Genomic DNA, 17,605 nt, shown 5'->3' with positions numbered 1-17,605 from the left:
GATGAGGATGGCTGTCAAGAAGCAGGCAGAGAAGGCAGGCAGGCAAGAGATTAAGTGATCCTAACACAGAAAGAGACAAAGGTAAATACAAGTATGAACAACAGGAGGTAGTTAGAATACACAATTCTAACGGCCGTACAAGAAACTCTACCGGACTGGCTGAGACAACAAACTGGTGAGTGGATGGAAAACCGGGGTATAAGTGCAGCAGAGTAGATGGGTTGCAGGTGTGCCGGTGGATTGGGATTGGGAAGTGCCACTCCCACACGCAGACAAACACACACACACACACACACACACACAGACAGAAACAGCAGGGGGAGCACAGGAGACAGGAGTACAGGGCAATATCAGAAACATAAGGGGAAAAAAACTAGAATCATGACCGAAGCTGTGACACACACACACTCACACACACAGAGAGAGAGAGAGAGAGAGAGAGAGAGAGAGAGAGCACACATTTCTTCACACAGTATAAAATTCAGGCTGTAGGTATGCTCACCTTGCACATACCATAAAAACACACATACCACACAGCTGTAGCGGCAGCATGGATCTGGGCCGTCTAACAGAGAAATCCAGCTTGATCTTTATTTACCCTGTTGTGCATAGCATTTATATAACATGTATGACAAATATCCTGTGTTTGGGCATGCCTAGTACAGTGCCCTATATCAATTATGTATTTCATTGACCTCAGACTTCAGAGTGTACTAACCCAACAGAGTCAGTGAAGGAGACATCAGACTGATGTCTGTGTTAGTGATGAGACGTTTGGTGGCCAGATATGCTTAATGAATGAGGCTGTGTTGTCGTTTTTTTTTTTTTTCCCCAGCAGAAGAGAGTTGAGATAGTGAATGGCGAATTGATCATCCACAGAGTACAGCAGGCCGACTCAGGCATGTACCAGTGCATCGCTGAGAACAAATACGGAGCCATCTATTCCAGTGCCGAGCTCAAAATCTTAGGTAAGCTCTGGTCATTTTTACCTTCCATCTCCTTCTGTCCAGAATCACGTCTTGTTATTTTGCATTTGGTCCTTTTTAAACGCGCTTATTCAGACTGAAGAAAGAAAAAAGCGAGTTGGTTAATCAGTCTGACCAGCAAATTCATCAGAGCTAAATGTAGTCCAAGTGGTCCACCATCATGTGTCAGACTGAACAATACCATTTTTTGAAAACTCCATTAAAGAACATGAAATGCTAATCCCAAAGGCAGATTTAGCAAACCAAATAATAGGCTTGCTGTTAAAGAGGGTAATTTAGCGTCACAGGTGGAGCCTTCTCTCGTTCACCTCACAGTTCGTATGCTGTAGGTACATGCTTGGTTTTTGATTTGGGACAATGAACAACTAGTGGAGTTAACAGAGTGGAATGATGTAAAGAATAGAGGAAACAGTGACATTGACACTGGTATTAACAATGTTAATAGTATAAGAGTGAATCTCTTCAGAGAGAGACAAAAAAAGACACATCAACACAGATTGAAACTGGCCAGCCTGGGCGTGGCACACCACAGTACGACAAAAGCACTCCCCGACAGGAGGGAGGAGTGCCCGAAGGGAAAAAAAAAAAAAATCAAAAATAAAAAGAGGCAGAGACAGAGAGAGGAAAGGGGAAAGAGCCTCTGTTGCCTTGAATAAAGTCTGTTACTTTGTTATTTAAGTCTGTGTGATAAAAATGAGAAACAGAGACTCTGAAACTCATCAAGGATGACACTGGGGCTTAGTGGCTGCTGGGTACTCCACTGCACGGTGGCTGTCAACGTTTCGCTCATTTTCTCCCTGTCACCTTTGATTGTGCCACACGTGCTGTAACAGTGTTTGCCATTGCTTTGTCTCGGCCTTTTGTTGTGGGTCGTTCTGATTTGTGTTCTTCATTAGGTGGCTCTGCTGCTCACAGATCCTCAGGTTACGCTTAGACAAACAAACAAATGAGCCCGGCTTCTGTCAGGCTTCCAACATCCAGCCGAGATCAAGACAGGCTTGAGTGTCTGAGAAATGACTGATATTTGATGTGTCAGCACAGAAAGCTCTCCTGACAAATGCATTCAGCACACTTACATGGACATTTTTTCTCACCCAACCCAAGCTGAAAGTCAGTCAACTCCATAGTCATATTTCCTGCCTGCTCAGAAAATTTATTCCCCGTATTTATCTACTTCAGAACTACCAGAATTTACTTCTTTTCACTTTGAGGGAGTGGATGTCAAAAGTCTGAAGGTAATTTGAGGAAGCTTGTGACAGGCTTCAGTTTTGTGAACATTGTACTTCCCGTGGGAAATCCCCTGTGACCTGTGTGTTCTCTGTGATCTTCCCTCAAAACATACATTGTAATATTACACACCTAATAAGAGCAGTCAGTCATACTCTGTGCCCTGGAGGTCATTTGGGACAAGGTTGCACTCTTATTACTCACAGGGCATAGCAAGCCAATCAGTCACCAGGTACCAATCAGGGGGAGCAGTCTTACTGTACCAGATAAAACAAGAGAGCAGAACATCAGCAGGAACCCAGCAATATACCCAATCCACCCAGTACCCTACAACACCCCCCCCCTTTCTCCCAGCCAAATCCCTATAGGTTCAAACTGTGGAGGTGGCTGAGGGAGTAAGCGCCAGAGGCCATAAATGAGATTGAAATGTCATCGTGTCTAATGTCACCCAGAAAGAGGGATAAGAAAAAAAAAAGACATTGCACAACCTTTGACTAACCGCTCCTGATGACACCTCACAGCATGTGAGCATGTGTTTGTGTGTTGGCAGGGGGCATTAATCCCAGCAGACCCTGTGGTGCCTTTTAACCCACATATGAAGATGCCCCCCCACCCCCTCCCATCTCACGTGTTAGCTTTTGGTGCCCCTGCCTAAAAATTTTGTGATCTGCCCCCTTGTATTAGGAGTTTGCACATGGCATTTTGTTCCTGTGATGTTCTTTTTCTTCAGAGAAAACCATTGTGTGAAAAATAACAGTTTCGTCACAAACTCCAATTACATTATTTATTTATTTATTTATTTATTTATTTGTTTGTTTGTTTGTTTGTTTTTAGTTGTTTTGGTTGTTGTTGTTGTTTTTGGCAGTGTTCAGGCAAAGTGAACCTGAGTTCGGCTAAAAAATATTTTAAACTTTTTAAATTCTTATAATTGGGTTAGTATTTATTCATCCTCATTTGTGTGTCACAAGATTAGAGATTTTTGTTGTTTTTAGTGTGGGGGCAAGCGTTGGCTTTGAACAGCATTTGACTCGGATGTGTCAAGGCACCAATTAATCATCCGCATTCATTTTTTATCAGTTTAGAGTAGAAATATTTGTTTTTCTGTCTGACAGTCAAGTATAACAATAAGGCCACTAATTAAGACTGCATTTCTCACAAAGGCATGCTAATGTCCTCAATTTCATTTTAATCTGGGATTACACTGTAATGCCTCTTTTGACAGTGTGTTGATTGGAGGACCACTCACCTGTAGAAGTGGTTTCGATTTGCAGAAAAGATCTCAGATAATTAATATTGATGTGAGGATTATTGAGGAGTTTTATTTTAATAATATCTCTTTTTTTATTCTTGATATAACATCAGACTTCACTCTCATGGAAAACACGTCTCAGTCTCTCTTTCTTGTGTTTTTTTTTTTTTTTTCATTTTCTTTGTGTCTTTTTTTTTAACCAAACACATGTAAAAGATTGCTGGAGCACTGGGGTCACTGACTTAGTGTTTAACTCTTGTTCTGTCTGTGTGAGTATGCTTCCTCCCTATGCAGGACAGGAGATGTCTCTCCCCTACCCTGGCATGACACAGCAGCAAACACTGTTGTTAACCTTGACTAGAACTGACCATCCATCCAATGTGCTGATGTGTGTTGTTATATGAGCAGTTAATGCTGCCATTTTTTGCACTTAGCCACATACACAGAAATGCAATTTGCTCTGTATGTTAGCTTAGTCTAAAACGTATCATTAAAACGGTGTTTTAAAGAATGAGTACAGCCACTGTCAAATGCTGCATGTCAAGACAGTAGCCTTTGTCAGGTTTAGACCAGAGCACTACTGTGAGAGCCCATACGCTTGTTCTGTTTATCAGTATTTCTGTCTGATTTGTCCAGCGTCTAAGCCCATGTTCAGTTCAAACTCGGTGAAGTTCATTGCGACCATGGGTAAGGACGTCTCCCTCGAGTGCCGTCCCCGGGCGTCGCCCAAACCCAGAGTCACGTGGAGAAAAGGAGACAAGAGGATACAGCCCAATAGGAGGTAAAGCCTGCTCCCACATCCAAACCAAGCTCTTCAGACCATCTCACCTCCGCCTTCACTCTCAGGGTCACCCCATCACACATTTATTTATTTGTTTGTTGCTCATTTTTCAGCTGAATATTCAGCCATTGTTACTTTATGTTGTGTACCTTACTTTACATTTGACTTTTCATCGGAATGAAGATATTCAGCGCAGTCTGTATCATAATTGGTTTCAGTTTGCCGTGTGCTCTCTGTTTTGCCATAAAACATGCATGCATTAGCATTAATGTATTTGTATCGTGAGGTCTGATTAATGCTGGGGACCACTGATTACCCACCTCATGCTGAGCCTGCTGCCTCAACGCTACTGTAGATGGCATGTTGGTTTGTCTGTGCTGTGAAATATGTTCATCTTTGCATAGCTGTGTGTGTGCATGTGTGTGCGTGTGTGTGTTTTCTGCCACGAGATATTGGTCAGCAAAACTGTTGTTGTAGTGCAGTACATTTCTGATGGCTTGTGACATCAGTGAAGGCCGTTTTAATGGGCAGTTCATTTTACCGTTATACCGCATTAAAAACCCCTCAGGCTTACTTTGTTTCACATTTTACAATGCCTCTATAATGGACCACTGCAGTCTAAGCAATATAATCTCTTGCTCTATATGAGCCAGTAGGACATCTTGATTTTTTATCTGAAATAGCCCCTTAATTGCATAATACAGAGAGCCGTGATGTTCTAAATCCCCCCACAGTGGGAAAACTCTGCAGATGATCCATGCATCCCTCAAAATGAAAATCAAACGCTACCAAGAGCGTTGGTCATGAAGACATGTCAATCACACAGACAGAGCAGACATTACTAATCCACAATCAACTTTCTTCTCAGTGATGCTGCCCAATGAACAGCCCTCTGCTTCAGATTTGCAGAATTACTCATCTCCCGGGCAACACAGGGAGCGCTTTGGTAATTGACACAGACTGATTTGATCACTCCCCTTCTATTAAGGCTTCCTCAGAAGCCCGCTGCTGAGAATAGTGTGAGAACTAAAGTGTGGTGAGCTTTGATGATGTCAGAAGGTCATGTAAGTTTTACAATCTGACCGTTAATGATCGGAAGTCAGTTCAATGATAGATGACATATGGTTGTGCAGCAAAGTTGGGTTTTGAGGACTGGTGTTGTCATAAGTTTGTGTGGTGAAGTGTGATGTCATAGCAGTGAAGCCACATATGACATAGTGATAAACTTTGAGGTTTCAAGGATGGAATGTTGAAGCTTTATGATGTTATAGGATTCTGTGATGGCATTTTATCTTGAATATCTTGTGTGATATTAGTGTTTGTGGGCATTGTTTTTTAGATGATGCAGATATTCTCTCGATACTTTTAGGATAGACGGTTCAGTGATTATATGGGTGTGTAGTTGCATTGATGTGTGTTTGGTGTTTGTCTTCTCTCTTTCTCTTTGTCTCTCTGAGCCTCAGCCTCTCTCTGTTTTGTTTCTTCCCTTGATTTTATACCTCGCCTCCTCCTAAGTGTTGTGGGGCTCAGCATAAAACTGAACGTTTAGGCTAATTGAAATCAATTATGATGTAGGCCCTGAGGAGCACCACTCTTCTGAATATGAATAAGAATGATGGAGACCATTGGATATTTAGTGTAAAATTTGTGTCAAATTCATCTCTGATAAGATGATAACGAAACTGCAAGCATATGTAGAGAAATTCCCTCTATAGAGCCTCTGAGTAAAGACTTAGTTCATTTCCATTTTTTACAGCAGTCATAATAATGGACACAGTAAATGAACATATTTCCATCACAAAACATTACACTAAATCTAAGGAAAAAAATTATAATGTACATTGAGTAAGGTCCTTGAGGCATGGTTGTCCAATGTAAATAAAACAAGCTCAGCAAAGAATCTGACCATGTCGCGTGTGCCCTCCGTGTAAGACGAGGATACATGCTCTCTTACACATACACTTCATGCCCCCGGCCTTAACGTCCAGGTGTAACACACACGCACACACACACACACACATACACACACACACACACACACACACACACACACACACACACACACACACACACACACACGCACACAGGGCCCAGGGCCCTCCTCATATTTATCATGATCTGTGCTCTCACTGCTAGTGGACGCACTGAAATTATTTACCAGCTTTTCTGCTGACAGTGGAAGTGTCGCCATGCAGGCAATTTATTCCTCCAGAAATAGCCCCTGGGAAAACGTGGACTGTTAAAATCGCCTGTGCAAAATGGCCTCGTCCAGCCAACGAGCCCAGACTGGCCATAAACACACCACGGCAGTCTCCCCGGTTCTTACCAACCGAGCTCTGCGAAAACCGCACACGCTCAGCACAAAGCTCAGGCCCCCGTCATGACACCCTCTGCTCTGTGGTGCTTATCAAGCTCCGCGTTACACGCTGATCAATAATTCAGGTAGAGCGTTGAAGCTAACATTCAAAAAGCTATTCACCCTTCCCGCAACTACGCTTTGTGTTGTAACAGATATAGTGGATTCTGCTCTAAGTGTTTTTAAAGGTCAGTGGTGCGCTCTGGCAGACACAGCTTTATGTGGGAATCGTTTTTAAAAGAGCGTACATCACAATTGGAATGATGTCTGCTGTGTGATAGATGTTTGTTTATAGATAGGGACTTTGAGCAAGCTGATAGATGAAGCAGGTAGAGGTTTGAAGGGGGTTTGAAAGTTGTGTGAAAGCGTTGTTCTTTTAGGTAACACAGTGATAAATGGGCAAAGAGTTTATGTCATCAGATCAATTGCAGAACAAATATATCAAAGCTTTTTTTACAGTTTGTATTTTATCTTTTCTTTTTTTTCTTGTTGTTAAAGGGCGAGGACAGAAATATTTCTCTCGTCGTTTATGTTCTTTTTTTGTTCTTGTCTGCTTTTTGAGAACTTCTGTGTGAACAGTTTGAGAGAGACAGACAGATTTGAGAGTAGCAAGAGCGACCAACTGTTACATCTCCATCATCTGAGGGTAGTAGAATATACATGGCCATACCAAACAGACATGCTCCTTGTTCACAGTTTCTCGCAGTTAGAATCACTTATGATATCTTGGATTTTTTTTTAATTATGTATTTGACAGAGTAATGTGTATACTATGAACAATGTAAAGTGAATATTATAAATGTGATTACAATAATAAAATAAATACAAGAGATTTTCTCTTAAATCGTGAATGTGGTGTTGTTGTATTACTTTACCCGTTTTCCAACTACAGCAGGTGCTTAATAAAAGCTGACAAAAAAATACATCCATTTGAGTGAAAAAAAATTATGCTTGCCATTTCTTGTTCAGCTGTCTAGGAGTAGTTTGACTTTTAGCCAAGCATTTTTTTTTTTCTGGCAGTAGCAGCTGCCAAGAAAAGAGCTCTTTTTTTCTGGAGAGAGAGAGTGAGAGAGAGAAAGAGAGAGAGAAGCAGGGTGTGTGTGTGTGTGTGGGGGGGGGGGGGGGTCAGTTGCGAGATGAACTGGGGGGGATCGAAGCTACCCTGCATTTATCTCTCATTGACAGCTGTGCCAAGTTAATGAAGGCCCCTAATTAACATGGATTTCCGTTAATGTTCAAGGCTTTTGTATCCTAAATGGAAAGTATGAATCCCAGTTCTTTTTCTGAAGTATGCGTCTGAGTCGACTGAATCCCCAAACTTATGTCTCTCTGAAGCATAATCAAACAAAACAGCATCACTGACTATATGAAATGTAATATAATCAGTTTCATGTAATGTAATATAATCACAAACTTTGGCCAAGAGAGTTTCACTGTCACTGTGCAAGCTTTACAGTCATCTGGCTCACTAATGTGTTTAGAAACCTCATGTGATAGCGACTGTCAGCAGGAACGCCTAGTCATGCAAGCAAGAATGTTGCACTTTTCTCTACCCTAGATTTTTTCTATTTTTTTTATATTGTTCGCTTGCTTGTTTGTCTACTCTGGTGTGTCCGTAAGATGTTTTGGGGGGGGGTGGGGCACAAATGCAAGGTAATAATAAGGTAAAGGAGGTTTATTCCAAACATCTTATGGTTTCCAAAGCTGTTTTCTTGGTAGACTTAACTTTCATTTCAATGGGGTCATAGAAGAGAATCGTAACCTCTGATGTGTCTTAAGGCTTTTGTTCAGAGTGGACTGCAAAAAAAAAATGTATTTTAGGTGGCTGTAAGGAGATGTTTAGGCTGTATTTCTTCTACCATCACGTCTCATTTACATACACCCACTGATCCCTGTCCTCTGCTCCTCTGTCCTCTCCCTCCCCCTGTCCTTGCTGAAACTCTCTCTCTCTCTCTCTCTCTCTCTCTCTCTCTCTCTCTCTCTCTCGCCTATCTCTCCCCTTCTCTCCCTCTCTTTCGCTCTCTCTTTCTTTCTGAGCTGCTGTCTCCTTATGAATTTTACATGTATGGCAAGACTTTGTCACGCCTTTGTGATTTTCAGACTGCCAATTCCCATCACTGCCTCTAAGATGAAAGAGCTTAGTGCTGTAAATATGTTAGCCAAACAACGAGAGACAAATGAATGGGGCTGGGAGGAGACCGACGTTTCCCTTTCATTCACATTTGTTTGGTTTTTTGGACCCGAAATTGAATTTTAATAAAATGATTGCTCTGTAAATATTCAGACTCACACCTTCATCCACCCTGAGCAAAGTGAGAAAAAAAAAAAACAGGAGGAGAAAGTTGAATATATGGAAGGAAAACACTGACAGTCGCCTCGAAAGAAATGTTGTGGTACCCAGACACTGATTCCAGTCTCAAAGGCAGTTACTGATCAAGGCTTAAACAAAACTCCTAGGAGATTTTTCTGATATATGTTTCTCTTGGATTCAGATCTAAATAACTGAAAGCACCCAAAGCCTTTTAGAAACATGTACTTAACTCTAAAACCAACCAAGCTGTGATTAATGTTGACAGATCTGTGTTTATGTGTTGGTTTAGAGTGAATGGAAATTGATGTATGTGGCCTCTGGAATTGCCAGCCTCAGAAGTCAACTGAACTGAAATCTTCTCTGTCTTCGTTGAACTTTTCTGGCTGGTGTGTCTTCAGTTCAAAAGCTCAGTTTCTGATTTTCTGTTTTTCTCCGGACTCTTGTGAACTGTTGAACTGAAATAAGAAACTCTTTTGTGTGAAATTCATTCACCAAATGAGACCAGTTGTTAGGCCATGTAGTACTGTACTGTCTGAAAGTAAGTCCTCAGAACTCAGGATGAAAGGAGGTGATAAGATTAAAGTCTGAGTCGAGTTATCTTTATTTAATTCCATTTCCTCTGTAGAGAGCTCCATTTTCTGTGGAGAATCAAATGTCATGATTGGTGTCTCTAAGTCTGACTGCACTATGATCTTAGAATATCAAACAGTTTTTAAACGTTGTGTAGTAGATTTAAGAACAGAAAATTTGCATATAATCACAAATCGTTAATCGTAAAGACTTTTAATTTTGTTTGGTCTCTTTGTTATTAGATTAACTGGATGTTGGTGTGTCATTTATACTGTTTATCAAAGAATAGTTTGATCTCTTCTTGCCTTCTGATGAAGCACCTCTTACATTAGGCAGTGTCTTACAGGTTAAATGTATGTATTTATGTGGGAAGACCTATTCACTATGTGTACACAATTAGCTTGTAATTAGCTATCCTGATAATCATCTAAGTTCTAATCCTCATTGATAGATCATTATCTGTCTCTTACCATCAAAAGAAAAAAGCTTATTGACAATGTTATCTGTAAATCTACCTCTTTGACATTCATTTAGACTTGGATGCAGAAGACTGTAGAGTTTGCTGTATGCTGTCCTCAGAGTGTTTGGAGGGGTTCTGGAAACTCATTGTAGTTTTGTCTTATATGTATTGATATTTGAGGTTGGTTTTGTTTTTTTGTTTGTTTGTTTGTTTGTTTGCTTTTTTCTTTGTTTCTGTAGGAGGGGGTTGAGATCATTTGAGAATGTAGAGGACGATCATAGTCTTACATTTTCACATTTAGTGTAAAGAGTTACATCATCTCTCTCTCTTTCTCTCTCTCTCTCTCTCTCTCTCTCTCTCTCTCTATCTCCTAGTCTTTTTTTAATGTTTAAATTAATGCAAAAATCACAGTAAATAATTCTGTTAGCAGATAGGAAAGTAGCCTACATGTTTTTTTTTCATTTTTCACTTTCATCTCAAGGAACAATCTTGCAACACTTTTATTCTTAAAATATGTAGTCACAAAAAATACAACCTCTTCTCTGTTTTCCTTCTCTTCCTCGTCACAGACTTTTTGGATAAAACTTTTAACATTTACCCTGTTTAAGAATGCATTCATTGTTCCACATAATATGGATTTCCTTTATTTATTTATTTTAAAAATAGGATTATGCTGCTCCGCAACAACACCCTGCGAATAGTGAACTCCAGCCGGGCAGATGAGGGCACGTACACATGTAGGGCTGAAAACCTCTTCGGCTCAGCTGAGATGGCCACTGTGCTGCTGGTGAAAGGTAAGCCCCTCCCTGGGCCAGCTTTCCTTTCTGCTCTCTGCAACCCCGGCACCCAGTTCTGCTTCTCACATAGCCTTCCCTCAGCTGTCACTCAAATTCATTTGTTGTTGAAAGCAAAGTTTTCTTCTCCTCAGTGTTCAGACTATCCTACTATTCAGACTATCCAATATTCAGATATCGCCACGGTAAGCTCAGTACCAAAGATGAGGAAAAATGTTCTTTAATGAGACAATGAGTCGATTTACTTATCGAAGAGCCTCAGCGTCCGTGACGTTTAGAGATTGGTTTGCAGGAGAGGGTTCAAAATCAATAGCAGGGCTTTTACTAGATGGCAGCGTCTGGTTTAGTCAGCTCCTTTTCTATTTCCCTTTATGTTTTTGTTTCAACCGGCCCTGTGAGTGCCTCAGGCTGAACCCAGCGTGAATCAGCTCCTTCCATTAAGACCGTGACTTCTGATCAGATGCTACATCTCTGTCCTGGTCCTGATTGAACTCTGTGTTGGGCTTTTAAAAATTCAGTGCCACGAGGGATCTCTCCTCTTTGCTGCTCTAAGATGGCTTTGTTTTGTGCCTCGGTGCCTTAAAGCAAGAGTGTAATATCAGTGTTTCCTCTAATGGCAGCACACCGTGTTGTCTTAAAGCAGTTAGCATTTTGATATTTGTAAAGCATGCTGGCCACTAAGAAAGAAGCAATCTTGGTATACCGATACCAAGACTGCAGCTTACAGGTTTAGTACTTATTCACGTGTAATAATTTGTTTATAACAACTCCTAATTTGGTATAACCATTTTTATAAAGCCTTTTGTACAGCAGCAGGGTATTTAATAGAAAATACATCTTTTCAACATCAGGCATGCACTAATATAACATAGATCAATAACAGAACTTGTAATGAATTTTTGTAACGAATGAAATCCATGACTGATATTTTCATAATATAAACAGCAGATATTGCCGGGAAGTCTCTGACGTTGTTTGTTAACATGCCCTTAGCATGTTCTAAGATGGCTGTATGAGGTTTAAGTCAGCTGAGTCATTTTATTCCTGCTGTGTTAAATGTCATTGGTTGTCCCAAGATGACAGTGTGGCAGCTTTGTGTTTGCAGAGGCCATGCGGGTGGAGCTGAGCCCCAGCCGGGTGGAGGTGACAGTGGGAGAGAGCGTAGTCCTCAGCTGCAAAGCTACTCATGACCCCTCACTGGATGTCAGCTTCCTGTGGCTCCTAAACAACCAGCCGCTGGACTTCCAGCGGGAGGGCAGCCACTTTGAATACATACAAACAGTAAGTGCCGCAGCTCAGGCAAATACTGGCCTTGCCAGGGGTCTAGTCAGGACTGCTGTTTGTTTTCTGGGTATTTCAGTGGTTATTATGCAAAGGAAACTTTTCACAGTTAGGTTTATTTGACTGATGTACGTGTCATTCATAATTTTCAGAAGATTAGATGAAACCAACTGTGTGAAATTAGCTAGCTTTCACAAATCTGCAGCGTTCTGATTAAACCTGAACCAATATGTGTTATGAGAGTAAGTGTTCGTGTACGTGCTCAGTAAAATAACGTTGTATCACTACACATGCTAGTAGGTTGTGCTCATTAACAAGATGTGTTTTTCTTTAAGTTGTTGAGCAGTTAGGCTTTTTGCCCTCTTTTCACCAATTTGAAATCGTTAGAATTTTGTTTTCTTTTGGCTCTCCCAACACTGAATTGTTTCTAAATCAATAAATCTCTGTCATGTCTCTATCTGCAATTTGTGGGCCCTGGACTCAGTTTTCGAGCAGTTGCTCATTTTAGGCACGGCACATTGCACCAAATCCTGGTTTAACTTGAAGGAGAATCAATCCCCTTGAAAGGTCACCTAGGCTCGCATGTCATCGTGATGAAAGACCCAAAGGGAATCACAGCATCGTGTTTATCAAAGTCTACGAGGAAAGACGGATAAAACCCCAACACATAGTGGTGCTTCTGGGAGATTTGTTCTCTCTCCAAATTACAGAGCTCAGCAAAGGAGTCCTCCCCATTCTCAAGGCTTAAAGAGTCAACAGCCCTCAGAACATCTCTGTGAACGTTTATGCAGATAGGAAGCTTTGGTTCTTGACAAATTCCTGCTAACGCAGTGACAGCCCTCGCACTTGTTCTGATGCTGGGTATTAAGTAGTGGTGTAAGGCAGTCTCCCGTCTCATTTCTGAACATACTTTCATCCCGTATGTATCAAATAATGTCATACTGTGTGACTGCTCTGTTTCAAATAAGGTTTTCAAATCGATCAATACGTGTCAAGATGGACGACAAGGCAATGAGTAGCATATGTTTTACTGGGGGATATGCCCATAGCTTCAATGAACTATTGTCACATGTTGCTTTGGAACAAAGTAAAGTCTTTGTCTACTAAAGTCTGTTTAAGGAACTCTCCATCTGTTCATTATGAGCCTGGATCCCTTCCTCTTTCTAACGCCCGTATCTCTATACAGGCTGTATTGATGACCCCCTCCAGGTTTAAGATTTAATATGACCTAACCTCAGACCAGCGCTTACCATCACTCAGCCACCAAGCAGCCTCAGGGCTACAGTAATTGGGGTCTTAACTTTAAAATATTGCAGATGAAACTAAGGCTTTTGGAATCTATGGCATTTTGGAGCTGAATGTTCCAAATGGTAACAGCTTCCTGACTGCATCAGACAGAAATAATAATGGCATCTGTTAAATGGATTGGTGTTTGTTTTGTCATTAACTTGTATATATGTTATTATTTATGAGGCATACAGAGTAATGCATTATGTTGGTTTAAGTCATTTGTTGGGTATACATGGGTTTGCCATGTTGCTCACAACAATAAAAAATTGATGTTACTTATGCTTCACTTTCCCCATTTAGTTTCTTACAGTTCTGTCTCTTGAAAGACGTGTTCAGCAAAATGGGTCAATGTGCAGGCACGTCGTGAATGACATATCCACAGCATATTAACACTCCTCTGGACAGCCATACCTCCCCACTCCAAAGGTCCTGTGAATTTGACCAAAGTGCTCTCTCTCTCTCTCTCTCCCTCCTCACCTTAGAGCTTCTCAGTTTCTCACTCTTTTCTTTAAATTATGAAGGGATAGGGAAGGGAGGGGGGCGAGTGAGAGAGAGAGAGAGAGAGAGAGAGAGAAAGAAAAGATTTATTTCTTTAGCTGGCTTCTGTGGCTATGCGTTTCCAATGACAGCAAACTGCAGACAGTGGAGAGCGGGGAAGGCATGGCTGTCTGATTCATGTGCTGTAATTTTAATCAGGTTCTGTGCTAAACACCTGCCTGCAAACCTTGAATTATTCCCACTGTTGCCTCAGGCATTTCTCATTTCGCAGAGAGAAGGTGGCGGGTGTGTGGGGGGAGTGGGGGGGGATGAGGGGATAGCAGTAGTGAGCGAGCTGAACAGAAATCTCTTAAGCTGCATGAGCCAATACAGAGTGTTAAAGCAGCCCATCTCTCAGATGTCAAGCACTCTGAGGTGGTCTGTTTCTCTCTCTTCTCTCCCTCTCTCCAAACACCTCTAACTGTTTTTTTTTCATCTTTTTTGCATCCCTGTCCTTATCCATTTAGCAGTCCTCCACTGTAGACCTGATGATCAGAAGCATTCTCCTGAAGCATGCTGGGAAGTATGGCTGTCAAGTGCAGACCAGTGCAGACACGGTGTATGCTGAGGCGGAACTGCTCGTTAGAGGTGAGCTCGTTAAGGAACTCAAGCCACACCCACCTATGACCTGGCCAATGACACATTTACATAATCACATCACACTTGAAACAGTTTAGAGATCCAGTCTTTTAAAACATTTAAAATGGTTTCATTTTTTCGTATTGAGTTGTCAGTAGTTATCATATTATTTGTGGTATCACTACAATGATATCTCATTCACAGTGCGTATTACTTTACATTGTTACTGTTTGCATTGTGGCTGTTGTGTGAGAGTGAAGCTATACATACAGCATTTTACAATATTCTGTCCCCCCACCATCACAAGACAGTATAGTTCACATAAATATCCCATGCTGCATTCTGCAAGGCTTGTGATAGTTATTTTCTTTTATCAAATCGCATGGACAAAATGGATATATTATGAGGTGTATCATTTTTTTTGGGGGGGGGGGTGTTATTGTTGTGTTTGTGTTTGTGTTGTTGTTGTTGTTTTAATTAATGTAATATGTTTTGGTTAGAGGTTGGTTTAAGGCTCAGACAGGGATAAACCTTTCACGTGCTTTTTTCATCCAGACTTAAAACAGAAGCTCCTGTCTCTGCTTCCATAGCGACTCGTCGTGCATATTAATATCCTCAAATGCAAATGTACCTTTCAATGCTACCTTTTAATGCACCCTTCCCAGGGACACAGAACATTGGTTTTCATTGGGCGTACCAGCTGTCAGCCTTTCCTTTTTACAGCTGTTTCCTCCTGAGCATTCAGACATTCGCTGCTCTTGCAGATTACATTTACTTCTGAAGGCTGTAGTAAACATATGCTTGGCAGTTTGAAACAGAAGAAGGTCCACCATACAAGCCTGCTCTGTGGAGCTGGCACATTGCCTAAGAAAAAGAGAGGGAGGGCGAAAAAAAAAAGAAAAAAGCTTTACTGTTCCCTAATCAGCATGAAATCCTTGGCAGGAGATCATTGTCATCCCCAAATCCTGCTGTGGTTAAGTAAGTCTTTGTGAGCTCTGCTTGTTGTTTGTTTAGAGATTACAACTGGGGAATTGAATTCTACACCATATGCACATCGCTTTGGGTGTAGGTTTTTTGTATGTGTGTGTGTTTGTGTGAGAGGACTTGGTTGAGATCCGGATGTAACTGATCGAATCATTAACGATTAATATCGCCAGTCTCAAAAGATTGCGGACGGTTTTCGAGCCTTCTGTATGTTTTCGGTTGGTCTGCAGAGTGAAAGGTATTGAGTTTCATCGCACCGCCTGTGTCTAATGTTTACCTGATGTTTGACTTCAGGTCCCCCAGGGCCACCCGGAGTTGTAATCGTGGAGGAAATCACAGACACCACAGCGACGTTGTCATGGAGTCATGGCGTGGACAACCATAGTCCCATCAGCACTTACAACCTTCAGGCACGCAGCCCCTTCTCGCTGGGCTGGCAGACTGTGAAAACAGGTAATCAGTCTGAAAGTAAACACCATCTCTTTGTCGATCCCATAGGGTAAAGAGGAGGTGGGGGGTAGACGGGTGTCTGGATAGGATGTTGAATGTGGTAAGACCAAGTTCAGAAGTCAAAAGTTTGACAGGCAACTGAAGTTTCACTAGCAAACGACCAGCACAAGGTCACAGATTCCAGCGATAGCGGAATGCCCAATGTGACAGCACAGGTGTTGTTGTTCCACTATCATTTTCACCTTCCCAAAGTCTTAATGTGTTTTGACTCATGAAAAATCCTCTCCTGCAAATGGTGTGAGGGAGCTTACATGCCCACCTATGCCCTTATGCTAAACCGCCCCACTGCCTACAGGTTCAGATCCTCAGACCAGCTTCATTTCCACAGTCTGTGTATGCATGGGTACGATGAGAGCTCGCTAAAACGCTCATTACAAGGTCTGTTGTGCTCACCATGAATGTCAGTGGTTTAAATCATGTGCCAAATGAAGTTTAGGGTTGTTAGTAAATTAACCTCTGTCATAATTGCTTTTTTTTCTCTTCACTGTTAATTCAGGCCTAAGAGAACACATTCCACAGCATTTTTTTTTCACATCAGACTGTCAGAAATTAAATGGGGTCACTTCTGTGTACCATGATGTTACGACCACCTCTAATTATCTGTTTGTGTTGGAGAACCATGATCTTTTTTTTTTTTTTTTTTAAAACTAGTCCAACCCCTGGAGGTCTGAAAAGGATAATAGCAAAGTTTTGGGAGGCCTCTGGTGTGTAATTCATGTGTGTGGATGGATGACTTATTCACTTACACCTCTCGCTGGAGTTCTGTTCGATGCCACAAAACCGGATAAAGCGCAATCAAGGTCTGCGTGAGGCCTGCTAAGTGGTGAACTCAGAGAGAGATTAACGCCAGAGGGTTTACGCTGTTTCGCTTCTCCAGCAAACACTGCTATCGGTTACTGTTTGAAAAGCGCAGGGCTTGACAGAGGGCCCTCACATTAGTGTGCATTAGTGGATGAGAGCTGGCTCCCACCCTGCATACAGCACTCGAAGGAAGAGAAAGAGAGAGAGAGAGAGAGAGAGAGAGAGAGAGAGAGAGAGAGAAGAGAAATGCTGTGAGCACTAGAACTATTTTCTGTTGTTCATTATGGGATGGCTACGGGCCAAGCCTGTCCAAGATGCACATGATCCTTCCTCTCAACATTATCAAACAGCACAATGCAGATCTAAAAAGAGAAAAAAAACACAAAAAACAAAAGGGCAGCAGGTGTCTATTCGTTTATACAGAAGTCAGAGCTGAGTACTGCTACTGACGTATTTTAAAAGGCCTGTGTTTGCATGGATTTGAAGTACTACCACGCACACACACACACACATTTGCACATAGCACATTTGATCAGTGGTGAAGGCCACCAACTGTCTTCTTAAACTGCTATTTCTTCCTCACTCACATTACCTCCTCTCTCTCTTTCTCTCTCTCTCTCCTCCTAAGTGCTGCAAACTCTCATCCACCTCTCTCTCTCTGTTTTTCTTCTCTTTTTTTCAGATAAGCTCTCAATCCAAATAAGCCACTCTAAACCAATTTAATTTACAATCAGACAGAAATCAAGGCCATGATGCTCCTGTTGAGAAGTAGTCACAATGATTCTTTATGGATGAGAGGGAAGTCTTTACTATCAATTGCGTCGTGTGTCTAATGCTGAAATTGTTGAGGGAATGAGAAAGTCAGAGCATTGTGTGTTGTTGCTCATTC

General features: G+C 41.6%; 1 protein-coding gene across 1 annotated transcript in view; it reads left to right on the top strand.

The window, feature by feature from the left end:
• The window catches only part of cntn5 (contactin 5), a 73,822-nt gene that overhangs the window by 43,836 nt on the left and 12,381 nt on the right, over positions 1-17,605 (top strand). Inside the window, exons 9-14 of the mRNA XM_030764617.1 lie at positions 839-968; positions 4,099-4,243; positions 10,607-10,734; positions 11,840-12,015; positions 14,310-14,430; positions 15,700-15,858. Of these exons, the coding sequence (XP_030620477.1) occupies positions 839-968; positions 4,099-4,243; positions 10,607-10,734; positions 11,840-12,015; positions 14,310-14,430; positions 15,700-15,858 (859 nt within the window). The remainder of the gene's footprint in view (positions 1-838; positions 969-4,098; positions 4,244-10,606; positions 10,735-11,839; positions 12,016-14,309; positions 14,431-15,699; positions 15,859-17,605) is intronic.

Source organism: Chanos chanos, chromosome 2, assembly GCF_902362185.1.
Source record: "Chanos chanos chromosome 2, fChaCha1.1, whole genome shotgun sequence".
Taxonomy (NCBI): Eukaryota; Metazoa; Chordata; class Actinopteri; order Gonorynchiformes; family Chanidae; genus Chanos; species Chanos chanos.
This window is presented reverse-complemented; position numbering and strand designations above follow the sequence as displayed.